Source organism: Peromyscus californicus, unplaced genomic scaffold, assembly GCF_007827085.1.
Source record: "Peromyscus californicus insignis strain IS unplaced genomic scaffold, ASM782708v3 Scaffold_8__1_contigs__length_139910024, whole genome shotgun sequence".
Taxonomy (NCBI): Eukaryota; Metazoa; Chordata; class Mammalia; order Rodentia; family Cricetidae; genus Peromyscus; species Peromyscus californicus.
Genome location: NW_026294606.1, coordinates 9,907,425 through 9,935,180, shown reverse-complemented (window position 1 = coordinate 9,935,180; position 27,756 = coordinate 9,907,425). Strand labels below are relative to the sequence as shown.

General features: G+C 42.0%; 1 protein-coding gene and 1 long non-coding RNA gene across 9 annotated transcripts in view; one reads left to right on the top strand and one right to left on the bottom strand.

Annotated features, from left to right (window-relative positions):
- The window catches only part of LOC128104252 (uncharacterized), a 65,509-nt gene extending 48,648 nt beyond the window's left edge, over positions 1-16,861 (bottom strand). For 3 of the 4 annotated variants that reach the window (XR_008215926.1, XR_008215925.1, XR_008215927.1), the window contains exons 1-3: positions 16,082-16,858; positions 11,607-11,739; positions 10,874-10,992 (exon numbers count right to left, since the gene is read on the bottom strand). This is a non-coding gene — a long non-coding RNA (uncharacterized LOC128104252). Of the gene's footprint in view, positions 1-10,873; positions 10,993-11,606; positions 11,740-16,081 lie in introns of all 4 variants that reach the window. The other variant, XR_008215928.1, reaches the window with a different exon arrangement.
- Positions 16,862-16,965: 104 nt separating this feature from the next.
- The window catches only part of Simc1 (SUMO interacting motifs containing 1), a 35,879-nt gene continuing 25,088 nt past the window's right edge, over positions 16,966-27,756 (top strand). For 2 of the 5 annotated variants that reach the window (XM_052729089.1, XM_052729092.1), the window contains exons 1-2: positions 16,966-17,201; positions 25,144-27,126. In XM_052729089.1, the coding sequence (XP_052585049.1) occupies positions 17,073-17,201; positions 25,144-27,126 (2,112 nt within the window). In that variant the 5' untranslated portion in view covers positions 16,966-17,072. The remainder of the gene's footprint in view (positions 17,202-25,143; positions 27,127-27,756) is intronic. The other 3 variants (XM_052729091.1, XM_052729090.1, XM_052729093.1) reach the window with 3 other exon arrangements.

The window sequence follows — 27,756 nt, the reverse complement described above, 5'->3', positions numbered from 1 at the left end:
CAATTTCAAAAGGTTTGAGCAATGTTAGATGTTTTGGATGTGGAAAGCAAGGACATTTGAAAAGGGATTGTAAACAGGTCATTCCTAGAAATAATGTTTATTCAAGGAACACTGGCAACAGAATGCCCCTTCCTTCTGGAGTATGCAGAAGGTGTGGTAAGGGAAAACACTGGACCAACGAATGTAGATCAACAAGGGACAGACAGGGTAACCCTCTGCCTCGAGCTTCGGGAAACTCCCAGAGGGGCCTCAGGCAGGCCCCCACAGTAAATCCAGTTCAAACCTTTCCTGCAGTTGTAGAGGAAACCCCTACTCAAAGCAACTAAATAACCAAATGTCTATTGGAATAAATCATGTTAGTCGAGATGATGAAACAGAGAAAATAGGAAATACAGGAAAAAACATAAAGAAAATTTTTTGGCAAACTTCTATTAATGAACAAAGACCAAAACTAACAATAAAAATAAATGGTGTTTTGTTGTCTGGTCTGGTAGACACAGGTGCTGACATTACCATAATTGCACCAGAATTTTGGCATCCAACTTGGCCTCTTCAGGAGGTAAACATTCAACTCTTAGGAATTGGGACATTATCTAGAGTGAAACAAAGTGTAAGATGGCTTGAATGTATAGGTCCAGAAGGACAGAAAGGAAAATTAAAACCATATATGGCTAACATAGCTATGAACCTGTGGGGTCGAGACTTGTTACAACAATGGAATACTCAGATTAATATCCCTCCAATCTCAGAAACAAATCATAAATTAGTACATGTTTCTGAGAGAAATATTAAAAGATATTATTCTAATGAGTGCTCACCAGCCATCCATGTCATACAAGAACAGGGCACAACAACTGATAATCTTCCAAAAACATTAACAGCTCTACCTTTAAAATGGTCAACAGACAAGCCTGTATGGGTTCAGCAATGGCCTTTAACAACAGAGAAACTCCAGGCTTTACAAGAGCTGATGGAAGAACAGTTAAATGCTCATCATATTGAAGAATCAACCAGCCCTTGGAATTCTCCTGTATTTGTTATAAAAAAAAAATCTGGTAAATGGAGAATGGTAACAGACCTTAGAGCAATTAACAAAGTAATTCAGCCAATGGGCTCTTTACAATCTGGAATTCCTTTACCTACTCTGTTACCAAAAGGCTGGCCTCTCATAGTTATTGATTTAAAAGACTGTTTCTTTTCAATACCCTTACAAGAAAAAGACAGAGAAAGATTTGCTTTCACAGTGCCTACTTATAATAATTCTCAACCGGTTAAAAGATTTCAATGGAGGGTTCTCCCACAGGGAATGTTGAATAGCCCAACTTTGTGCCAATATTTTGTAAAACAGCCATTAGAAGTGGTACGTAAAAAATTTCCTAAATCTATAATTTATCATTATATGGATGACATTTTATTAGCTGATTCAAATGCAGATACTTTAGAAAGAATGTTTGAAAAAGTAAAGAAAATTTTGCCTTGCTGGGGATTACAAATTGCTTTAGAAAAGGTACAAAGAGGAGATTCTATTAATTATTTAGGATATAAAATAGAACTTCAAAAAATTAGACCTCAAAAAGTGCAAATTAGGAGAGATCGACTACAGACTCTTAATGACTTTCAAAGATTATTTGGAGACATTTCTCATCTAAGAACTATTGTTGGGGTAAAAAATGATGAACTGAATAATTTGTTTAAAACTTTAGAAGGTGATAAGGACATAAATAGTCCAAGAGAATTATCACCTGAAGCTGAGAAAGAATTGGCCTTGGTAGAAAAGAAAGTACATGAAGGGCACGTAGATCGTATTAATCCAAAGCTGGATTGCATTTTGGTTATTTTACCTTCTAGGCATTCCCCAACAGGAATATTAATGCAAAGGGAAGATATTATATTGGAATGGATATTTTTACCAAATAAACCAAATAAAAAATTAAAAACTTATGTGGAAAAAATCTCTGACTTGATTTGGAAAGGAAAATTGAGACTTCGTCAATTAGCAGGAATAGACCCAGCAGAAATTGTCGTACCTTTAACTAAGGAGGACATTGAAAAATTATGGATAGAAAATGAAGCTTGGCAAAAAGCTTGTAGTAATTTTTTGGGAGAAATTAACAGCAAATATCCCAAAAGCAATAGAATTGATCTTATAAAGAGAGCTGATTGGATCTTGCCTCGAATTGTGAGGAAAAAACCCATATCTGGAGTTCGCACATTTTATACAGATGCCAACAAACAAGGAAAGGCAGGTTACAAATCAGAAAATTTAAGTAAAGTGGTTCAAAGTCCTTATAATTCAGTTCAAAAATCAGAATTGTATGCTATTCTGTTGGTATTAATGGATTTTTCAGAACCTCTCAATATAGTAACTGACTCTCAGTATGCTGAAAGAGTAGTATTACATATTGAGACTGCAGAATTTATCCATGATGCTTCAGAATTAACTTCATTATTTATTCAATTACAAGATACAATCAGAAAAAGGAGTCATCCTTTATATATAACTCACATCCGATCCCATACTGGTCTGCCAGGCCCTCTAGCACAAGGCAATGATGAGATTGATAAATTATTGATAGGAAATGTGCTGGAGGCCTCAGAATTTCATAAAAAACATCATGTAAATAGTAAAGGTTTAAAAAAGGATTTTTCCATAACCTGGCAACAAGCCAAAGAAATAGTAAAGAAATGTCCTACTTGTTCCTTCTACAATCAAACACCATTACCAGCAGGATGTAACCCAAAGGGTACTCAGAGGAATGAAATCTGGCAGATGGACGTGTTTCACTTTGCAGAATTTGGAAAACTGAAATATGTACACCACACTATCGATACTTATTCAGGATTTCAATGGGCAACTGCTTTGAGTTCTGAAAAAGCTGATTCTGTAATCACTCATTTGCTAGAAGTTATGGCCATTATGGGTATACCTGCACAAATCAAAACTGATAATGCTCCATCATATGTCTCTGTTAAAATGAAACAGTTTTTTGCTTATTATAATATAAACCATGTTACAAGTATACCACATAATCCTACAGGTCAAGCAGTTATAGAAAGATCAAACAGAACTCTAAAGGATATGCTAAATAAACAAAAAGGAGTAACAAAAACCCCCAGAAATAGACTACATAATGCTCTATTAACTTTGAATTTTCTCAATGCCAATGAGAAAGGAACAACAGCTGCAGAGAGACATTGGATAATAGAAAAAAACTACAGAATTAAATCAACCTATATACTTTAAGGATGTGCTGACCTCAGAATGGAAACCAGGGTATGTGTTACGTTGGGGACGAGGTTTTGCTTTTATTTCTACAGGAGAAGATAAGCTGTGGGTACCATCAAAATTGATAAAGGTTCAATTTGAACAAGAGAGACCTCTTAATTAGAGGAGGTGATAGTTCATCAACTATCGTAAACATCCAATTTAAACTAACTTACACCAGTAACACATGCCTTTTCATTTAATCAGATAACTTGTCAAAAAGGAACATCCCCAAAAAACCTTGGGGAAAGGTTTTTGTTTTTGTCTTTTAGGAGAATGAAGGTTAAGGAATTTGAAGAACACTGGACAAATGAGACAACTGAAGAAAAGGAACAAATCATCTATCCTAAGAAACAGAGTGAAATGGCGTATGGGTATGTTATCTAAAAAAATTTTATGTCTTCCTAAATGTTTGTTTCTGCTTTTCTTTAAAGATTTAACACTATTTAACTTCTAATAGTCCCAGTTCAATTAAAATTTAAAGCTGACTTTGGAGTTGGAGAATGGCTCTCTCCTTCTTTAAACTCAAGCATGTTGTTAAAAGGAAAATGCAAACTCCCTGTATCATGCCAGAAGAAAAGAGCCATCTTCTGCTATGGGACAGGAGAAAAGTCAAATTAATTAAGGGACTATTCTATTACGAATCTCAACTCTTTGATTCTATTCTGATTCTTTAAACTTTTCTTAAAGTATGAATTTTATATCAAAATTTACAAGATCAATATATATAGATATATATACATTTTAAACTTTGTTAAGATATAAATGGTCATATAGAGTACTAACTAATTCTAAAAAGTCGCATATATAGTCTTTGTGTTCGAGTCTCTTATCAGTTTTTTGCAGGAAATCACGGTTAGGCCTAACATCAACTGAAGTCTCCAGGAAGAAGATGGGGCCCCCACAACAACAACAATTCCATGTGGACAATAATAACATCACTAAGCTGACAAACATCATCTACAGATCAGCTTTGAACTACAAAGTGCTCAGAGCAATTTTGAGAAGAGCTAGCTGAGATGATCCAGTCTCAAAGACTACTTGAATAAGGATTTGAGATAAACCCTGAATTTTGGCATTATACACAGACTGGATAACGAAGGATATATTTACCTTTCCTAGAATTTGACAATTAACCTAAAATTTTTCTTTCAGGATAAAGATACCTTCGCCCATACCCAGCAGGAAGCAATTTCAAGAATACGACACCCACATTCCCAAAGAGGTGGTGTGGGGCGGTTGGTTTTTTTTGGTCTTTTAATGGGTTTTGGGTCTGGGATAATTTTCATTGATTGGGGGGTTGGTTACAAGTTGTTGTCAAGGGTTAGGAAAAAGGCTAAGCAAAGGAGATTAGATTTAAGGTTCTTATTAAAAAAAAAAAAGAAAGAAAGAAAGAAAGAAAGAAAGAAAGAAAAGAAAAATATAAATACTTTACATTGGATTGGATTGTTTTATATTGTATACAAATTATATATATTGAAATTGATATTGTTAGAAAATGTTATATATATTTTTCTAATTGTACCGTTCATCTAACAATGTAATGCAATTTTCTGATCCTTGAATGTTATTACCAACTATTAGGATATAAAGAAATGAAAGTTAGTAGTTAGATATTATAATAGAACTTGTAGTTATATTAGGTATGTTTTCAAGATTGAGTAGATATATTTTAGATAGACAGGTTATCTTCAAACCCTTCAGAGATCTACAGAATATGGCATTTAAAATGTTTTAATAACTTAGAAAATTTTTCTTTTTTGTTATGACTACGAGACATGTCGGCTCCTGGCAGTACCAATCTACTTCAGAGAAAATATGGGCATTGAAGAAACTGTATATGGAGTTAGCTTTCATTGTGGCAAAAGTTAGCCACTGGACAACAAAGTATCCTCGAATCAACAGGACAAAATGAACAGACAGGACATGAAACAAAGGACTACTGATTCTTGCCAAAACAAGTGTGGTTATGGCTTTATCAAAAGGCATCTTCAGAGGCCAGGACAATATGGCACCATCCCTGAAGTGGCCTTCGCAATTCGGAAAAGGTACAGTGCCCTTTTCTTCGAAGGCAGCTGAACAGGCAGTGGGCCGATGGCCTCTGATGTGCAATGGAACAGCAGCTGAAACAGTTATTCTTGACGAGTAACTAAGCTCACGCCTCTCAATAGTAGACTGGCATTTGATGGAGGGATATGGAGAAGAATGGGATGCTGAGATGAAGCCATATATACACAGCCAAGAAGAATGGACAGCTGAATTAAAAAACCATCAACAATTTCCAGAATTTAAAATCCTGAATCATGACATGACACTAGTGGAATTCAGGTGTTTCTGGTACATGGACTACTCTCACTCAATGTGAGGTTGAACTGTTGACCTTGTGTACATCCTACTTCACAAATAAGTCTGTCAGATATGCTAAGCCTATAGGCTGAAGATGATGCCCCAGCACTTCGGAGAAACCTCAGGTGACTGTCCAGACAGCTGTCTGTTTCTGTCAACTCACAAATTTTTTGGAAGTTGCTTATGTGCACTTCCTGTTTTTATTTTTGTTAGCTAATATTATTTCCTTCTTGGGTCTCTGAGGGATTTGAAGATTAGTTAGTTATAGTTGAAGGTTAGTTAGTTATAGTTGAAGATTAATTAGGATACATTTTGGACTTACCAAAATAGGATAGATAATGAAATTATTTTCTCTGAATTTGTCAAATACAAATGGACTAGACATTGTTTAGGTATTTATTACTTGTATATATTGTATATAGTTATTGTCCTTTTGTATATAGTTTTTCTTATATTAGTTATAAGCTTTTTCTTTTTTTTCCTTTTTATTAAAATAGAAAAGGGGAAATATGGTGATATTTTATTTGTATTAAAATATTATTTGTATGTTAATAAATAAAGTTGCCCGGGGGTCAGAGCTATTAGCAAGCCATAGGAAAGCAGGGCAGTGGTAGAGTACGCTTGTAATTCCAGCACTTTGTAGGCAGAGCTGGGTAAGTCTCTGTGTGTTCAGGGATACAGCCATTATTGGATACACATGCCTTTAATCTTAATACCAATCATGGAAAACCTGGAGGCCTATACAGACAGGCTGTGAGGAGGCGGTCATGTGGTTGGGTTTACAACCAATGAGAAGGCAGGACAGGAACTCTATATAAAGACTTTAACACAGGGGTAGCTCTGGTTCGGAGAGGTAGGACCACCACAGGAGGAAGGGTAAGGTTTTAGCTCTTAGCTCTGACCTCTTGGCTTTCTTCTTTGCATTGGTTCCGTGTTTATTATTTAATAAGAAGGTTGGATACATCTACAAATCATGTCGAACAAAAAGGTGGCTTTGTAGTCATTAGTGCAATTGGCCCTGAATTGGCATCCCAATTCATTACTATTCAGATCAGAAATGCAAAACTATTTCACTCTGTATTTCATACTGTACTCAAATACAAAGAAATGTGAGTAGTCTAGCCTCCTCCAAATCAGCCTATATTCTTTTAGTTTAATGTATTGATTGTTTTGTGTACAGGTTCTTTTTTTGTTTGTTTGTTTGTTTGTTTGTTTTGTTTGTTTTTCAAGACAGGGTTTCTCTGTGCAGCTTTGGTGCTTGTCCTGGATCTCACTCTGTAGACCAGGCTGGCCTGGAACTCACAGAGATCCACCTGGCTCTGCCTCCCGAGTGCTGGGATTAAAGGTGTGTGCCACCACGCCCAGCATGTACAGGTTCTTTAGAGCTCTGCTCATGGCTTGAGTCCAACAGTCCCTAAGTGGCTCAATGTTGGAATTACATGGCCAACAAATACTCCACAATTTGGACCATTACTCCATCATATAATACTGTTTTAAAGTATAAGTAACTCAACTTCAAATTAGTATTTATTTCTACCTCTAAAAATCTAATTTGAAGGATGGCAAGAAAAACCAATATACTTAAATGATTTAGAATGGGTTTATCATAGTTTTAATACTAACATCCTCTTGAAATTATCTTTTTCTTTTAAACCTATAGTTTACAGACTGGGGGATGGGGTGGGGGTTGAGTGCTCAAATGGAGAAGATGATTTGGGACTTTATCATCAGTTAGCCTGCTAGTTCTTCCACTCAAAAATGATTGGCTTTGTGGTTAGGAACAACTGTTTACTTCCTCTTTATTGTAGGCTACACCCCAATTTGGACCATTAATCCATCTAGATAAATAATTAAACTTCAAATTAGTATTTATGTCCACCTCTAAAAATCTAATTAGAGATGTTCGCCCATGGTGGAAAGAAAGCCCAGTACACTTACAGCTGCACAGTACTCCTGTAAACCAGTGTTTGTTATGTGGTGACTACTGAATAAGTTATCTAAGCAACATAATACTTTCTTTAATACATGCTAGCTAGTCACATAAATGCCATTGATTGTTACTGAAACAGATCATTAGCCTGGGGAGCAGTATCTATGAAAGCTGCAAAGAAAAAACTACAGATGACAGTGCACATTTAAAAGCACCACTTCTTCACTCGTAGTAAAGCAGATGTGAGTCAGAACAAGATGCCAGACTTTATTACTTGACTGGAACTAGAGAATGAGATAACCGGCGTGTGGGGGCTGGAAAATGAGCACTCTCAAACTTTTTTGTTGGAATACTATTTGGCACAGACTTTCTGGATGACAGTTTGTAATTTATCAACAAGGATGACATACACATATCCTCTAGCCTGGTTGCCAAGTTGTAGGAACTTCCCAGTGGCTACACTGGCAAGACTTAGTAAGAAAAGCACAGTTTTGTGGTAGCCCACACCTTTGATCCTAGCACTCAGGGGACAGAGGCAGGCAGATTTCTGTGAGTTTGAAAGCATATTGGTCTACAATGTAGACTCTACATAGTGAGTTCCAGGCCAATCTGGTCTATACAGTGAATTCCAGGCCAGTCTGGCTTACATAGTAAGTTCATGCCCAGGACTACATAGTGAATACCTGTGCCTGTCAGGTTCAAAGAAACTCCTTTTCCCAAATTCTGGCAATTAGACAAAAGCCAGCATTCCCTCAGGGATTTGGGAAACTAGTACCCACTTGCCAAAAGGAGTCATTCTCCTTATTGCTAACAAAAGGGACATATGGCTCTCCCATTAGCATGTGCCTGTGATGCCTATCAGCATATCTAGGTCCATGCTGGCTTCCAGGCTCCCTCAGTTTGGACTCACAAGTTATACACTTCAAATCCCTGCCCCCAGTCCACTGGCTCTCTTCCTGCCAGGTACCCATTCCCTTATAACCCTGAAGATCCACCCCACCCCACCCCCGCCCTTGCCTTGGCTGTTTAGAATAAACTTTTCCCTTTTCATCTACAGACTGGCATTTCAGTTTCTTTACTGCACCCCTCACATTCAGTCTCAAAAAAATAAAAAATAAAAGTTCTTGAAACATTATTGGCAATAGTAAAAAAACTCTACAAATAAACAAACAAAAACCAAAAATGTAGAAACAAACAGAATACTTACCACAGGATCTACTTAAATAAATTGCAAAGCGTCCTTTTACAGTGACTTTTGAATATAGTCATTAAAAAGAGAAAGATCAGCCAATGTAAACACTACTCGATGGATAATAGGTACACTTTTTGTTTTTACATTGGTGGGGGGCACAGGGAACAACTTCTGGGAGATGATTCTCGCTTTCACCATGTGGGTTCAGAGAACTGAACTCAGGTTGCCAGGCAGCAATTGTCTTTACTCATTGACCTACCTTGCCAGACAAATATGTACAGCTTTTAACTACCAGTCTTTCCCTTTTGTAACTTGGTGAAGCAAGCCTTTTCTGGTCTCATAGACATGTTTCTTTAAACTTTAAAGACTGCTGCAGGACTTTTCTGGGAGACATGAACACACATGACTTCACACCAGGTAAGGAACAAAGAGACAGAGGAAACAATTCCACCAAGTGCAGCTTTGGGTGAATGACGAGTGTCACTGGGGTTACTTACAGGATACGGGCAACTTAAAAGCAGCTATACCACTGAAGAGTCTCCCCACCAGCAACTGTTAAGGGCTTAAATGTTCTGAGGCATGTTAGCCTAGTAGGCCATGCCTCCCCGTCTTCCATGAGGGAATGTTAGTGGACCAGTCTTGTAACGATTCTGGTGTAACAAATCAACAGCCATGTCAGTCATGTCAAGACCAGACAACAGAGTTCTATAACACTGTTCAATTTCAGACGTGGGGGATGGGAGAAGTGCTCATTGGTGTTTTTGTGTGGCTTATTTTGCTTAGCCCAATAACTTCAAAGTTCATCCATTTGTTGCATACATCAGAACTTTATTACTTTTTATGGCAGAATTATCTGTTATATGCACATCTGCAATACCAGCATTCCTGGGATTAAGACAGGGTGATTATAAGCTGGAGGCCATTCTGAGCTACATAACAAGTTCAAGGTCAGCTTGGTTTATGAAGGAATAATATCTCTCAAAAAAAATCTTAGCTGGGTAGTGGTGGCACACAGCTTTGATCCCAGCACTCAGGAGGCAGAGGCAGGCAGATCTCTGAGTTTGAGGCCAGCCTGGTCTACAGAGTGAATTCCAAGACAGCCAGGACTACAGAGGGAAGCACTGTCTCAAAAAAATAAATAAACAAAACAAACAATAATCTTAATGGGTATGAAGTAGTATCTAATTGTGGTTTCAATTTGAATTTTATAGTTTTTCCAAGTTTAATTTTCAACTTAATTAAGATTTATTACTATATTTTAAAGTACAGGAATGAAACATTTTTTTTGGTGGTGGTCGGGGGTAGGTTCGAGACAGTGTTTCTCTCTGTGTAGGCCTGGCTGTCCAGGAACTAGCTTTCTAGACCAGGCTAGCCTTGAACTCACAGAGATCTGCCTGCCTCTGCCGGGATTAAGGCGTGTGCCACCAGCACCCAGGATTGGGGGGGAGGGTTTCTTTTCTTCATTACAAACCAAGGATACCTCCTCAGCTGCAATGCTTTGGATAAAGGCAGTAGCTGCCTTACTGCCCACATGTTTCAGTTTGTTTGTTTGTTTGTTGAGACATGGTGTCACCATGTAGCACTGACTAGCTTGGCTTATAGACCAGGATGGCCTCAAATTTATAGTGATCTTCCTACCCCAACCACCTGTGTACTAGGATGACAGATTACATGGCTACACCCCAATTGCCCGTTGCTTTGGCTTCTTACATGGTACCTGGCACACAGCAGGCACTCAATAAAGAATATATAAATAATGCCGAGCGGTGGTGGCGCAAACCTTAAATCCCAGCACTCAGGAGGCAGAGGCAGGTAGATCTAAGACCAATCTGGTCTTCAGAGTGAGTTCAGGGATAGCCAGGGCTACACAGAGAAACCCCGTCTTGAAAACAAAACAACAACAACAAAAAGAATATATAAATATTCTTACTAAGTACAAAAGACTACACTGGCCTCTCAGTTGCTATGAGATTATTTTACTATCTAAGGGGAGTAAATCTATGTAGAAGTGACACAGAGTGTATGCAAGTACACACATACACACTTCTGAAAAAGACTCATCATTTTTGAAGTCTTAGTTAAACAAGTTGTTTCGGGACAAACCCAGGATGACCAAGAAACCATTAGTTATGTGACTTACAGTTAAGGAAAGTAACTCCAGGGCCGATATTCATCCCATCTGGTTGGCAAGGTATTCTTCAGAAATTCTCAGATGATGCAGTCAGGGACTCTGTGTTTACCAAGTTTTAGGTAGGATCGCTGAAGAGAAAGATATATACAATCAGAACACTGCTGTACCCCTACAGTTATATGACCAATTTCATGCTTGAAAGTCATTTATTAATAGTAATTTTATCATAAACTCTTTAGCAAAACAGTGGGCATTTGAAATTTTCCAATTAGTTGTTCCATACCAGATGACAAGCCATTACTTCCTCCCAGCTGAAGGAAATGGGGGCTGTTCTGCCTTTTCCATTCACTTCCCACAGAGTAAGGTTAAACAAGGTATCCCTCACTCCTTTCCCCAAGCTAAGAACTTGTCTGAATTGATTGACTCATCGATTGACTTGAATGAGTCTCTGATACTCATGAGAGTAAAGGGCTGGTAATAAAGAGGGGCTTCCTGCATTCCCTTCCTCCTTGAACTATGTTAAGTTCTCCGTGTTTGTGAGTCCCTTGCACAGCTTAGGAGGTGGCTGGCATTTCTTGAGAAGCTCCTCTGGATCCCTCAACAATAAAAGATTGTTAGAGGTCCCTGGAAGACACTGGTGGGAGGAGTGTCCAGGAGAAAGAGGCTGAGCCTGCAATCTCTTAACTTAGGAGCCCAGAAGGCAACAGTGTGCACACAGCACAGGTGACAGAGCCAACATTACACAATGGGAGAGCTGTTACTCAAGAAAGCAGAGTGACAACTGCCACTTCTTCAAGGACAGTCTTGCAAAGAACATTCTTCCAAAGTCACCCAAACATGGATAGCGTCCATCAGGGCATCCTTCAATCCATTCCCTGGAAGGAACCAGAGAAACTTGGTGAGACCCTCATACTGTCTCTGGGGTCTTACGACAGGGACTGTGCCCTGCATGCCTAGGAGTCTTGAAGTATATTTTGTCCTCTTGATTGTTCAGAGGTTTCTCTTCTTAAAATTAATATGTTAAGGAATGCTTTCTTAAATCTATGTAGACTACTTACATTCTGATGGAAAGTGAACATAATTAAAATCTTTCCTCTCCACACACACACACACACACACACACACAAGAACGTTCTTTCTCCTTTGTTTTTCTTACTTGAGAAGAGAAGGGAGAGAAAGGTAGGAGACATCATCAACCCTTCTAGTGAGAGCAACTGTAGGCACAAATTAACCTGTACTAGAACAGAAAAAGCTGTGCGTTAAATGGGAGATGAAATATTTTAAGGGGTCAGGCTGAAGTTTTAACACCTGGAACGAGACCACATGAATCACTCCTTTGAAAGTGGCTACAGTAGACTGTCCTTGGGAAAGTCGCTACCCAGAAAGCAAAAGGATTCTAGAGACAGTGGTAGTGGCTATTGGGGGAAAATTAAACTGTTTTATATTTATGATTCACAGGTTGACACCTCTCACCCTGATTGTAGTCTTACCAGGATTTCCTAATCTAATCCCCTTAAAGTAAAAGCAGTGTGAGACCAGGACCAAGGCACTCACCTCCGTTGGCGTACCTTTTGAGTGAGTAAATACATTTACTCTCTATCTAGCTTAAGAAGTAGCCGGGCGGTGGTGGCGCACGCCTTTAATCCCAGCACTCGGGAGGCAGAGGCCGGCGGATCTCTGTGAGTTCGAGGCCAGCCTGGGCTACCAAGTGAGTTCCAGGAAAGGCGCAAAGCTACACAGAGAAACCCTGTCTCGAAAAACCAAAAAAAAAAAAAAAGTAGCTAAATATTTATATGAACTAAAAACATGTAGTAAGCTATGTTTGTCTTTATATTTAGTTCACAATGTGTTTGGGTACTGAATGTTTGCATTTTCCCCAAACTCATACGTTGAATCCTTAACCCTCAGTGTTCTGGTCTTTGGAGTTGGAGCACTTGGGAGGTGACCTAGTTTGCTTTCTGCTGCTTTGGTAAATACCATAACCCAAAGCAACTTGGGGGAGGGAAGGGTTTATTTTATCTTATAATTTCCAGGTAACAGTCCCTCCCTGAGAGAATTCAGGGCAGGGATTCAAGGAAGCAACCTGGAGGCAGGGACTGAAGCAGAGGCCATGGAGGAGTGCTGCTTACTGACTTGCTCGCCATGGCTTGCTCAAGCTGCTTTCTTATACATCCCAGAACCACCCACCCAGAGGTAGCACTGTCCACAGTAAAGTCCTACAGCAATCATTAAACAATAAAATGCCCCCGCGCGGATGTGCTGCAGGAAAAGACAATTCCTCTGCTGAGGTTCCCTCTTCCTTGGGGACTCTAGTTTGTGTCAAGTTGTCAAACACTGAGCAGCACAGGAGGCCTGATTTAGTGGGATTGGCGGCTTTGCAAAGGAAAAGTGGGAAGCTCTTTTTCCTCCCAGGAGACCCAAATAGGCCATGTGAGGACACAGTTTTAAGTTCGCCATGTGCAACACCAGTGAGAAAATCCTCACCAGGAACCGAATGAACCAGCACCCAACCTTCATCTTGGAGAAATAAATGCCTGCTTAAACCAGACAGTCTGAGGTATTTTATTATGGCAGAGTTAAGACAAAGTTGAAAGAAAGTGGCTGAAGGAAAAATGATGCATTCATACTTTTTGTTTGTTTGTTTGAGACAGAGTCTTGCTGTGGAGCCCAAACTCGTCTCAAACTGCTGATTCTGCCTCCACTTCCCTAGTGCTGGAACTCCAGGCCTGTGCCCCAGCTATGTTACATACTTTCTTATAGACTCCTTTGGCTGAGTGAGCAAAAAAGGAGTGGAAGACAAGTAGTTTCAGGAAGACTGGGCCAGAGGTGACAGTAACCTGGCTAGAATCACATTAGCAGAAGCCAAAAAAAAGTGAATAAATGCAAAAGATAGTTAGGAATTAAAATAAGACTTGAAGTAGAAATCAAGCAGATTGCTCATGTGAACAGTTGCTGGCTGATGATTTCACCATCCACTCATACTAAATACTAATATTTAGAAAATACTAAAAGAAAGCAAGTAGGGGTTTTTTGGGTTTTTGTTGTTTTGTTTTGTTTTTAAGAGAAAATGGTTTCTGTGGGGAGAACAGAGGTGAGTTCAGATGCCTAGAAATGTCAATATCCATTTGGAGATTTGCAAATGGAACTTTAAGGACAGGCTGGGCTGGAGATAAACATGTTGGGTGTTACTAGCATTAAGATGGTCACTGAAGTCACAGGAATAGTTGAGGAGAAAGTGACATTCAGAAGTGGCCCATGTCAAAACACTAAGGAGCATTAAGATTTAAGGACTGGGAGCTGGAGACATGGCTCAGCAGTTAAGAGAATCTGTGTTATTGCAAAGGACCCACGTTCAGTTCCCAGCACCCACATGACTCAAAACCATCTACAACTCCAGTTCCAGGGGATTCAATGCCTGCTTCTGACCTCTTGAAGCCACTAGGCATCCATGTAGTGCACACACATACATACATACATACATACAAGCAAAATGCTCATATAAAATAAAATTAAAAATCTAAAAAAGTTTTTTAAAAACAAGAAACTTAAAAAATTTTTAGGCAGAGCCAGGTGGATCTCTGTGAGTTCAAGGCCAGCCTGATCTCCAAAGCGAGTTCCAGGAAAGGCTCAAAGCTACACAGAGAAACCCTGTCTCGAAAAACCAAAAAAAAAAAATTTTTTAGCTGGGCAGTGGTAGCACACGCCTTGATTCCAGCACTCAGGAGGCAGAGGCAGGTAGATCTCTGAGTTTGAGGTCAGTCTGATGTATAGAGCAAGTTCTGTAATGGCCAAGGTTACACACAGAGAAACCCTGTCTCGAAAAACCAAAAGAAAAAAAAATTAAGGTCTGAGAAAAGGGATAGGAGTCAGCAAGAGACTGAAAGAACTTATAAGAGAAATGCAGTCACAAAGCCTAAAATACACCATGTTTCAAAAAAGGGACTTTGGCTGGAGAGCCAGGGATATAGCTTCGCCTGTATAGCATCCTAGACTCAATCCCCAGTGGGCAGGCGTGTGTGAGTTAAAATGAATGTTTGATAGCAATACAGGGAGCTTAACTTACTGAATCCCTTTATAACAGTTCACCTACTGGACCAAAACAACTGAAATCTGTGGGTCATAAACTACTTGCCCACCTGTGGGAGCCCACAGAGGTTTCCTATGAGATCTGAGCTTGCTTTATCCAGCACGGCTGCATAAGGGGATGGACTGACCACGCGTGTGGGTACCAGGTGTTTGGAAGGGTCTGCACTTGGCTGTGCTGGGGGGAGGTCTTTGCTCCACCCCTTGGCATTCCTTTAAAAAGTCCTTTAGAAGAGACAGGAGGGGCGGGTAGATAAGGATCCAGGCCCTCCTGAGGCGATCTTGTCTTTCTATCTCTCTCTCTCCTCCTCCATATTTCTATCTAAATCTCTTGTCCCTCACTCCTCAAGAGTACCCTGGGGGAAAAACTGGGGGCGGGTCCCCCACACTCACCAGGCCAGGGACCTGTCTCCTTCATTTCCCTCTGTCTCATTTTCTTCCTCTTCCTTTTTGCTCTTTTTTTTTTTTCTTAAGATTTATTTATTATGTATACAGTGTTCTGCCTGCATGCCAGGAGAGGGCACCAGATCTCATTACACATAGATTTGAGCACCATGTGTTTGCTGGGAATTGAACTCAGGACCTCTGGAAGAGCAGCCAGTGTTCTTAACCACTGAGCCATCACTCCAGCCCCCCCCCCTTTTTTTTCTCTTTTCTCTCACCCTGGCTGACCTCAGCCTTCAAGTACTAGGAATGAAGGCATGTATCACCATGCCTGGCTCAGACCAGCAAGTCTCAAAGTGTGTTTACCAGACTTTAAGCAATGTCAGAATCACCTAGGAGCCTGAAAGAAATACCAATTTGGGGGCCTCACTCACAAAAATTCAGTTTCTCAGTTGAAAATGCTGGTGTGTGGTCTTGCAATCTTTATTATCACATCCTCTGGCTGACTCAGAAGTTCACCTAAAGATTAAAAAACACTCCACTGGACACTGCTTACAGCACCCAACAGCTATTCCTGCTCTTTTTGCTAAAGACATTTTAATTTGAATGCATTACTCTATTTTTCAAAGTTATTTTAGCCCAAGCAGCAGGATTTTGTCAATAGCCCACATTTTAAAAATAACCATGGGCCCAGTTTTTATTTTAATGCCCCTGCCATACAACAAACAAACCAAAGAATTCACTACTTACCAACATTTCCCTCTGTTGGGGATACAGTTTTATCCTTATAGCTTCTGCTTGGTCACAGCATCGGAGTATACATGTACTCTGGGACCTCACAGCTCTACTTGTGTGTGCCTTTTCGGCGTTTCAGTCAACTAGCAACTCAATGAATCTTACATATGACAGTTTAAATTCCTGAGACGCATGTTGTTGGCGAAACTGCAAATTGGTACAACTTAGGGTAATTTGGCAGCATTTGCCAAAGAACAACAACAAAAAACCGCACATAGATTTGATCCAATAATTCCACTTCTGGAATTTATCCTACGCATCTACCTGCACCTACGAAGACGTGGGGTTTCTCCCCTGCCTCAGCCAGAAGTCAGGTCACCTTCTAATCCACTGGCTCTGCCCCAGTCAGTAAGACACCAAGTTCAGGTAACCCTTCCGAGCCCCTCGCGGCCTCCTCAACCTGTCGGGTCGCCCACTGTCTGGCAGTTGGAGGCCCCGCTACCTGGTCAATGAGATGCCTTGTCAGAGGCCAGGTCAGCCCACCTCCCGTGCCCGCTCTCCCTGTAAATCAAGCCGGCTAATCACACCTCCTCACACCTGCAGCCGGGGGGCCCGTCACCAGCACGGCACCCCGTGGTCAGTTGAGAGCCGCGGTGGACACCCCCTCGGCATCAACGTCTCTCCTTGCCCGCGAACCGCACGGCCCAGCCTCTCAGTTCTCTCCCTCCCCTCCCCCGCCCCCCTTCCTCCTTTCCCTCCCTTTCTCTGAGGAAAAGGGAGCAGCCGGGCGCCTCCAGGGCCCTCCCGCAGCGCCCTTGCCCTCGCGCCGCGGCCCCGCGGGGGGCGGGGCTCGGGGCGGGGCGGGGCAATGGAGGGGGCGGGGCCGGCGGGGTACTAACCCCAGGGTAGGCGCCGCGGTCGCTGCAGTCGCTTCAGCAGCTGGAACCGGAGTCGCAGTCGCCGGGGTCGCTGGCCGCCGGCGCGTGGCTCAGCCGGGCCCGTAGCCATGGAGGACTTCATCGTGATCTCCGACGACAGCGGCTCCGAGAGCTCGGCCGGGACCCGCTCGGGCAGGGCGCGGAGGCTGCGCCGGGCCCTGTCCCGGACCCCCGGCGCGCTGCCCCGCCGAACCGTGGTGAGTGAGCCCGCTGCCGCTCGCCACGCCCCACGGGAGCCGGGCGTTGCGACCCTGGTTCCCCGCCGCCGTGTCTTCCCGCCTTTGGCGGCCTCGGGCCTCGAGGAGCGCTGCGGCGCCGCCGGGACGGCAGGCCTCGGGCTGGCCAGCGCACAGCCCTCCAGGGCTGCGCCGCCGCCGAGCGGGCCGAGCACATGGGCGACACACTGAGCTCCAGGGCGGACTGCCATGCAGCGGCCGCCGGGGGCCTCCGGCCCGGGGTGGCACCAGCGCTTTTGGCCGCGGGAGGAGGTGGGGATCCCGGCCAGGCCGCAGCCGCCACCGGACCTCGAGGCGGGCGCGCGGGAGCGCGTAATTGTTTGGCTTGTGATGGGCACAGATGTGTGCAGGGAGGTAACAGGAGCCCCGGCTGCGAGCGAGGGAAGCGCCGCCCTTGGCACGGAGGCGGCTGCGCTCCAGGGCCTACTTTCCGAGCCAGGGGCCCGATTTTTGAGTTGTGGAGAAGGACCGTTTATTTCGCTTTGCAAATACGAATCACGTACAAAGCCCGGGGGCGGGGCACTTACACCTTGGTTTTTCCTCAAGATCCTTTATCTTTGTCCTTACTCCTGAAGTGGTGAATAAAAATATCTCTGCCTTTCTAGAACCCTCCACAGAAATCTAGTGAACCCCTATCATGCTCCAGATGCTGTGGCTTCTATTAGTCCAGGAGTCATCCTCTGTTCTTCGTAATATATGTACTAAATCAAGGTCAGCTACTGCATAAGCCTGTAAATCACTTGTGGAGTGCTCATTCGTTCTAGGTTGCCTTTGGAGGTTCTTCCTACACCCAAAGGGAGGTGTCTGAGTTAGGGATACCATTGCTGTGAAGAAACACCATGACTAAAGGCAACTTGGGGAGGAAAGGGCTTATTTAGCTTACACTTCCACATCACTGTTTATCATCGAAAGAAGATGGGACAGGACTCCAATGGGGCAGGAACCTGGAGGCAGGCGCTGATGCAGAGGCCATGAGGACTGACTCATTCTGGTTTGCTCAGCCTGCTTTCTTCTTTCTTTTTTCAACATTGATTACGAATACAGGGTTCTGTCTGCATATATTCCTGCATGCCGGAAGAAGGCACCAGATCTCATTATAGATGGTTGTGAGCCACTATGTGGTTGCTGGGAATTGAACTCAGGACTTCTGGAAGAGCAATCAGTGCTCTTAACCTCTGAGTCATCTCTCCAGCCCATCATTTTCTTACGGAACCCAGGACCACCAGCCCAGGTGTGGCCCCACTCACAGTGGACTGGGCTTCCCCATCAATCACCAATTAAGAAAATACCCTACAGTCTTGCCTACAGCCTGATCTTATAGAGATATTTTCTCAATTGAAGTTCCTTTCTCTCAGATCACTCTAGAGTGACAAGTTGACATAAAACTAGCCAGCACAGTAGGTGTTCTCTCTCTTAGGAGAGGAACTTAATTTGTATTTTTGTATTATCCAGATTATAAATGTCTTTATTCTAGTGCATCTTTTAAAAATACCTTTATGATATGATTCCACATAATAAAATCCATCCATACAATACCTTGGATTGTACAGCCATCATAGCTAATAAATCATTTACTTCACCATAAAGGGAAAACTTAATGCTGTTCTTAAGGTCCACAATCATCTTTGGAAAAATGAATTTTCACCACTTTAGATTATAAACGTAATTTTAAGGAGAGGTAAGAAATTTTAGGATTGTCAGCAATAATAAGCCATTTCCACTGTCTGGAAAGCTACAGTTTTTTGTGTGTATTACTTACAGAAAAATTTCCCTATATGGATGCACAGATGTTTTTAAGTATGTAATTCTTTTCTAATAGGGTTGTACTAACTTTTTTTTTCTTTTGAGGCAGGGTCTCCTGTAGCTCAGGCTAGCCTCAAATTTCCTGTGTAGCTAAGGATGTCCTTCTGCTTCCCCCTATTACACTTCCTGAATATTGAGCTTGCAGGCGTGTATGACTGTACTTGGTTTATGGGGTGCTGGGGATCAAACCTAGGGCTTCATGTCTCTTAGGCAGACACGGTACAAACTGGGATATATCCCCAGCTCTGAGATTGTAGTAACTTTTTAAAATCTCATAATAATTTTAGCATTTAAATTGAACTTCTCTACCTCATTCAGATTATAGGCCATATTGTTGATATTGTTATTCCCTATATATAGTATGGATCCTGGTATACAGTTCTTTATCAGCTTATGCTATTCTGACATAAAAATGATTCAACTGGGCTGGGCGGTGGTGTTGCACGCCTTTAAGTCCAGCACTCGGGAGGCAGAGCCAGGTGGATCTCTGTGAGTTTGAGGCCAGCCTGGTCTACAGAGCGAGAGATCCAGGACAGGCACCAAGACTACACAGAGAATCTTGTGCTTTTGCTATTGAGGACTATGATAGGGTGTTTGTAGGATGAGTTCTTTACAGTGGATTGTATGCTACCCATTTTTTTGACTGGATTGTCTTCTTGATATGTAGTTTTTTTAGTTTTTTATGTATTGTGGATATTAGCCCTCTATTGGATGTGTAGTTGGTAAAAATCTTTTCCCATTCTGTTGGCTGCCACTTTGTCTGAATGATGATGTCTTGCTGTGCAGAAGCTTTTCAGTTTCATGAGGTCTCAATTATTAATTATTGATCTTAGTGCCTGTGCTAACGGTGTTCTGTTCAAAGTCTTTTCCTATGCCAATGAGTTCAAGGCTATTTCCTACTTTCTCTTCTGTCAGGTTCAGTGTATCTGGTTTTATGTTGAGATCTTTGATCCATTTGGAGTTGAGTTTTGTGCACGGTGATAAGTGTGAATGGGTCTATCTGGATTCTTCTGCATGCAGTCATCCAGTTTGACCAGCACCATGTGTTGAAGAGGCTGTCTTTTTTCCAGTATGTGTTTCTGGTGTCTTTGTCAAAAACCAGGTGTCCACAGTATGTGGATTTATGTCTGGGTCTTCAGTTCAGTTACACTGATCAATGTGTGTCTGTTTCTGTGTCAAAGCCATGTGGCTTTTATTACCATAGCCCTGAAATATAACTTGAAATCAGGGATGGTGACACCTCCAGCAGTTCTTTTATCGTTCAGGATTGTTTTAGCTATCTTTGGTTTTTGTTTTTCCATATGAAGTTGAGAATTGTCCTTTCAAGGTCTGTAAAGAATTGTGTTGACTGGCTGTTCTTCCAGAGGTCCTGAGTTCAATTCCCAGCAACCATGTAGTGGCTCGTGACCATCTGTAATGAGATCTGGCGCCCTCTTATGGCCTGCAGGCATATATGCATGCAGGACACTGTATACATAATAAATAAATATTTAAAAAAAAAAAGAATTGTGTTGAAATTGTGAAAGGAATTGTACTGAATCTGTAGATTGCTTTTAGTAGGTTGTCCATTTTTACTATGTTAATCCTACTGATCTGTGAGCATAGAAGATCTTTCCATCTTTTGATAGCTTCTGATACGTGTTGGAGTTGGGGGCTGCTTCTCTGGCTGGAGATGCCTACAGGTTCCCAGGGGGTGCCTGCTGGAGTTGGGGGCTGGGATAAAGCAATGAGTCGGGGAGGGAATTTAGAAGGGAAGATCTGTAGGGTCCACTGGAGATGGGGGCATGGTGGATAGGAAGCTGAAGCAGGTTGTCTGCTACAAAACTGAGGGGCTGGGTTTGGAGGAGGAGAGGGAGAGGTAAAGATCTGCCATAACTGAATGTTTTTAAAATATACTAAATGAACTCATCAGAAAATGGAAAGTAGTGACAGAGCAAACAGGGAAGTTCAAGACAAATATAGAAATCACCAAGTTCAAAAACAGAATGGACAGGGAAATTAATAAAACTTAATAACTACATAGTTATGCAGGTTACCAAAATGTGTGTAATGGAGTCTTAAAGGAGCAGGGATAGATGAGAGAAATGTTTTTGAAAAAACAGTTGATGAAATTTATCAGATTTGACTGGGGGAGACCAATGTACAGACCCAAAAAATAAGAAACATGGAAGAATAAACAAAGAAAACTTCTTTTTTTAAATCTACACAGAGAAAATTTACATGTTACACATAGAAAACAGTTATACATCTTGTAATTGTGGAGGCCAAAACACTCAGATTGACATGTTCAAATAATGGAAGGAAGCAACTTTTCAGTTTCTTCAGAAAAACAAAAGGAATTCAAGAGAGATAGTTAGAGAATCAATAAAGTGACCATAGTCACTGCAGGTAAGAGAAAGAACAGGGCCGGGCGGTGGTGGCGCACGCCTTTAATCCCAGCACTCGGGAGGCAGAGCCAGGTGGATCTCTGTGAGTTCGAGGCCATCCTGGGCTACCAAGCGAGTCCCAGGAAAGGCGCAAAGCTGCACAGAGAAACCCTGTCTCGAAAAACGGGAAAAAAAAAAAAAAAAAAAAAAAAAAAGAGAAAGAACAGAAGCAAACGAAAGATTCTTAAGAAATTTAGCACATTTGGGGGTGCACCATGAGTTAAGGAATAGACAGACTAGAAGTACTAAGCTTATGATGAAGAACTTTATGAATCTTGCTAAGCATTTGACTTTAATCCTGAAGTTCATGTCAAACTGATGATGGTTGAAAATGGGGGTGACATGTGATGTGTATGTGTGTATGTATGTATGTATGTATGTATGTGTCTGTTGCTGGAGATTGAGTCCAGGGTCTTTTTTTTTGTTGTTGTTATTTTTGTTTTTTTGTTTTGTTTTGTTTTGTTTCGAGACAGGGTTTCTCACTTTGTAGCTCTGGCTGTCCTCACTATGCAGACCAGGCTGGTCTTGAACTGACAGACATCCACTTGCTTCATCCTCCCGAGTGCTGGGATTAAAGGCATATGCCACCATTGCCCGGCTTGAGTCCAGGATCTTTTGCAAGGAAGTACTCTAACACTGAGCTATACCCCCCAATCTGGTGACGTTGCATTTTAGCAGTTGTCTGTGGGAGGCGAGTTAAATTCAGACCTTTGGAGTAGACTTTTAGCTCTGTATGTTCAACTGGCTGTTGAGTATCATCAAAGGCACCAATGCGGTGTGGTCCTTTCCTAGAAACTGAGGCTTTTGATTTTGCCAAACAATTCCTATTCCAGGACTAGGTACATACCAGACTTGTACTTGACCCACTCAGAACTCCATATCTTTGAATCTGTTGACAATGGTGACCCTTCACATCTATTAGGAGAAACAGCATGAAAGCAGAGGGAAAGGAGTTAGGGAGATGAAAAAAGCCATTCATGACCACCAAGAAGGCAAACATTTGTAAAGAAGTATCTTAGTGAAACACTTTGTATACTAACTAAAATAACAATAATAACATTTAAAAATGAGAGAAATTGTATGCTGGCTATGGTGGCAATAGTTAGCATGGCCAGACCATAATATGCAATGGTGATGGTACCCAGTCAGGTGAGAAGACACCTGGAAACTAACACAGTGTTATTCCAGGCTCATGGCACAACAGGTGGTGACAGTATCTCTGCCTGGCATCATCAACTCTATAATTTGTTTGATCAACCTGCTGAGGAATGGGATTGAAGATTAGTGGTTTTCCATTAGTTAAAATTCAGACCATTGCTTTTATACCTACCCCTTATTGTTTTAAAAACAATCCTTAAAGCTGATTACAGGGTAGGTGTAGTAGTGCATACCTTTAATCCCAGCACTCAGGAGGATGAAGCAAGTGGATGTCTGTCAGTTCAAGACCAGCCTGGTCTGCATAGTGAGGACAGCCAGAGCTACAAAGTGAGATCCTGTCTCCAAAAAGGAAAGATGGGGTCTGGAGAGATGGTTTAGAGTAGTTAAAAGCACTGACTGTTCTTCCAGAGGACCCAGGTTCAATTCCCAGCATCCACATGGCAGCTCACAACTATCTGGAACTCCAGTTCTAGGGGCTATGACATTCTCACACAGACAGATGTGCAGGCAAAATACCAATGCACATAAAATAAAATAAATAAGTCACTTAAAAAGAAAAGACAAAGATAGTAAAGCTGATTGCATATTGGAAAAAGTTATGCATCCCTAGGCCCTCAACAGGAAAGGCAGACAGTTGGATTTGAATGTCTGCCCCTATTACTTAGCTGTATAATCCTTAGGTAAGTAACCTGGTCCCGCAAAACTAATTTTTGCATGTATATAATGGAGATGGCAATACTATCCTGCAGTATCATTGTGAAAATTGAAGAAATCATAGAAAAATGACATGAGTAATCAGGGAGACAAGATAATGGGATGTAAATATTTTTAATTTTTATATGTATGAATGTTTTGCCTGTGTCTGTGTCTGTTTATCAGCTATGTGTCTTATGTCCATAGAGACCAGAAGAGGGTATCCAGTCCCCTGGGACTGAAGCTACAGATGCTTGTAAACCATCTTATGGATGCTGGGAGTCTAACCCAGTCCTCTGGAAGAGTAGCTAATGCTCTTGACTACTGAGCCATCTCTCTAGCCCCATTGGATGTAAATTTAACCTGATGGTTATGGCTTCATCCAGATACAGACTGCACAGCATCCTGCTATTATAGTTAGCTGTGCTCTATTGGAAATTCAGAGACCCCAAAGCCCCATCATTTCTTTAGCATTTCATTATGACTGTACTTTCACATAGATGCTGCCTTTGACATTTTGTGTTTAGTCAAACCTCTCCTCTGAGTCTCAAAATGTCCTCCCAATTTCCAGAAAAATTTACACTTGCATATGCATAATATTATGGAGGATTTTACTCTAACCCTTAAAAGCTCAATTATCCAGCTAAGTCGCCTATTTTTCTCTCCCTTTTAAGAGTGTAATTTTGAAATATTCCCCTAATAAATCTGTTCCTATTTACATATCCATCCTCAAGAGCCTTCTCTGGTGAGACTAGGAATCTTTGGGAATCCTGAATCCAGTGACAAACACTTAATGTGTTCTTAGTACTTAGGTCCTCATATTAATTTACCATCTTGCTTAGCTTCTGTTGCAGATTATCCTGGAAATTTGCTTTTCAAGCAAAGGTTGCTTTCTCTTTGTGAAGGATGCAATATTCTCTACTATTTACCTGTCTTTCTTGGATCAGAAAAACAAAACAAAACAAAAAAACCCATTGCATTCTCACATACATCTGGCATTTAGATAGTTTATGAATGTATAGAAGTTGACAGCTTTGACGTTAGTGTACTAGGCTTTCTTTTCAGGCCACCAGCCAGTTCCCAAGTCATGACACAGAGACTTATTAGTTATGAATGCTCAGCCTTGTCTTAGCTCTTATTTTAATCCGTTTCTCTTATATATATATATTCGGCCTCAGGGCTTTTTACCTTTCTTTCTGTATATCTTACTTTCCTGCTGTCTCCATGTCTGGCTTTTGCTGCCTGACTTCTGGCCCTGGGCATGTCCCTCTCTTTCTCCCTCCTTCTCTTCCCCTTCTCTCTGGAGCCTAGATTCTCATCCTACTTATTCTCTCTGCCCGCCAGCCCCGCCTATCCCTCTCCTGCTTAGCTATTGGCTGTTCAGCTTTTTATTAGACCCATCAGGTGCCTTAGGCAAACAAGGTAAAACAAATGAAACACACTTTACGTAGTTAAACATGCAGCACAAATGTAACACACCTTTACACAATTAAAGTAATATTCTGCAGCATAAACAATGTTAACACATCTTTGCCTAGTTAAAATAATATTCTACCACACATTAGCAAAATGTTACCTAAAGAAAATAAAACTAATACTTATGTTATAGAAGATATATAGGAAGCTTGAGATATAGCTCAGAGGTAGAGCATTTACCCAGCATGCACAAGGTCCTGGGTTCAATCACTAGCACTGCAGATATGTATAGAATATCAATGAGATAAAAAAAAAAAGAGTAAAGAGATGTTTATCATTAAAAGCTAAAACCTCAGCCTTCTCAAAGTTAATGTGCCCTTCTCTACTCTTGTCATAATCTTTAATAGGACTTCATTGACCTAACTAGAGAGACCAGAACAAGGGCAAAAGATCGTAATGGACTCTGTGTGATTGATCTGACAAGAAGTGAGGAAGAAAATAGACCTATTGCCACTCTTGATTTGACTTTGGAACCTGTAGCTTCCTCTCAGAAGGAGCCACCCAGTCTTCAGACATGTGCCAGTCTTTCAGGCAAAGAGGTGATGGAAGCCCAGGGAGATAGAGGCTCTCAGCCTACAGCACAGAGAATGGTCAACAATGATCCTGTAGATTTGGATTTGTTGGAGGAAAACATGTTTGAAGGTTCTCGACCCCCTACAGCTATCAGCCAGGACTCTGTTTATCCATCAGAGCCAAACTGTAGCTCAGTCATGTACAAAGGTGGCCTTAGCTTCTTGACAAGCCTACATCTCTCTTCAGATGTTAGCTCCTTCTCCTCAACAAGCAATAACAGTAGCAGCAGCAATCAGAGAGCCTCTTTGCCATGCCCACAGCAAGATGTGCCTTGCCAACCACAAGGCTTGCTGTGCCCGCTACAAGCCTTATCATGCCCACTAAGAGCTTCACCATGTCCACCACGCGCTTCCTCATGTCCACCACAAGCCTTGTCAGGTCCACCACAAGCCTTGTCATGTCCATCACAAACTTTGTCATGTCCATCAAAAACTGTGCAGTGCCAACTCCAAGCTTTGCCTCATCCACCTCAAGAAGTGCCATGCCCTCCTCAAGATGTGCCATGCCCTCAGCAGAATATGCCAAGCATACGTCAAAATTTATCATGGCATCCTCATCAACACCCACTATACCCACCCCAAGACACTCTGGGCCTACCTCAAGATGCATCAGGTCGACCTCAAAACCTGTCCTATCCACAAGTTGTGACACAACTGCAAGACATGCCATGGTCACTGCAAGACATGCCACTGTCACTACAAGATGTGCTGCAGTCACTGCAAGATGTGCCACCACTGCTGAGAGATGTGCCACCGTCATCAGAAGTGATGCAGTTACCCGGAGGTGTGATACGGTCATCAGGAGGCATGATGAGGTCATCAGGAGGTGTAACACAGTCACTAGGAGGTGTGATGCAGTCATCAAGAAGTGTGATGAAGTTACCAAGTGTGCCACAGTCATCAGGAGATGTGATGCAGTCACCAGGTGTGCCACAGTCATCAGGAGATATGATGCAGTCACCAGGTGTGCCACAGTCATCAGGAGATGCGATGCAGTCACCAGGTGTGCCACAGTCATCAGGAGATGTGATGCAGTCACCAGGTGTGCCACAGTTATCAGATGTGATGAAGTCAAGTGTGCCACAGTTATCAGATGTGATGCAGTCACCAGGTGTGCCACAGTTATCAGATGTGATGAAGTCACCGAGTGTGCCACAGTTATCAGATGTGATGCAGTCACCAGGTGTGCCACAGTCATCAGGAGATGTGATGCAGTCACCAGGTGTGCCACAGTCATCAGGAGATGTGATGCAGTCACCAGATGTGCCACAGTTATCAGATGCGATGCAGTCACCAGGAAATGTGTCACAGTCATCAGGAGATGTGATGCAGTCACCAGGTGTGCCACAGTCAGTTAGAGATGCACCACACTTACCAGGAGATGTGTCGCACTCACCACAAGGGTTATTGGACTTAGCAAGAGACAAGCCAAAATCTGCCCCAGATGATGTGCAGAATCGTGACACTCCTATGGATATCTCAGCTCCGTCCTCTCCAAGTTGCTCTGCCAGCCCACTGTCTCCACAGTCTGAATTTTCCTTAGAAAAAGTTCCTTGGCTGTCTGTCACAGACACCTTAGCCAGAAAAGAGAGATCATTTCCACAGCTTGCCAACCCTGGGTCTGCCCAGATACAAGGACAAATACCACAAGTTGGGGTATACAATAGACCTTGCCTGCATAGACTGAAATACTTCTTACGACCGCCAGTGCATCATCTCTTCTTCCAGACATTAATACCAGATAAAGACACACGGGAGGTAAGCTAAGTATACTCACCCCTTGGGGATTATGTCTCCTTCCCATAGGTCCTGGATAAAGTTACAATGACTTGTGTGATATTTTGTTTGTGTTCTGACAAATAAATCTTGCCTGAAGATCAGAGGGCAGAGCTAGCCACTAGTTAACCATAGAGACCAGGTGGTTCTTGGCACACACCTTTAGTCCCAGCACGCAGGAGGCGGAGAGAGGAAGTAATAAGGTGGGGCAGAGACGGGCTCTTGGCTCCATTTGGTCTGAGGATTCGTAGAGGTAAAAAGTCACTGGTGGCTGCTCCTCTGCTTCTCTGATCTTTCAGGTTATTACCCCGATATCTGACTCCTGGTTTTTATTGATAAGATTAATTAGATTTGTGCTACAATGACTAGAGTCCATGCATTAGAGAATGGACCAAATATAAATGGAATTTTTATCTTTCTCCCACTTGAAGGTGGAGTTAGATCTGTGTTCAGATCTCAGCCCACACTTTAAAAACCAGCACTGTGCATGTCATTCCCTTTGTGAGCCTCATCATTGGCCTTCATCAGTTCTTGTCTTCCATTCCTTTATTCTCTCTTCCTGATACCCACACAGTCCCTATATCACAGAAGACTCTTGTCACTTCAGTGCCT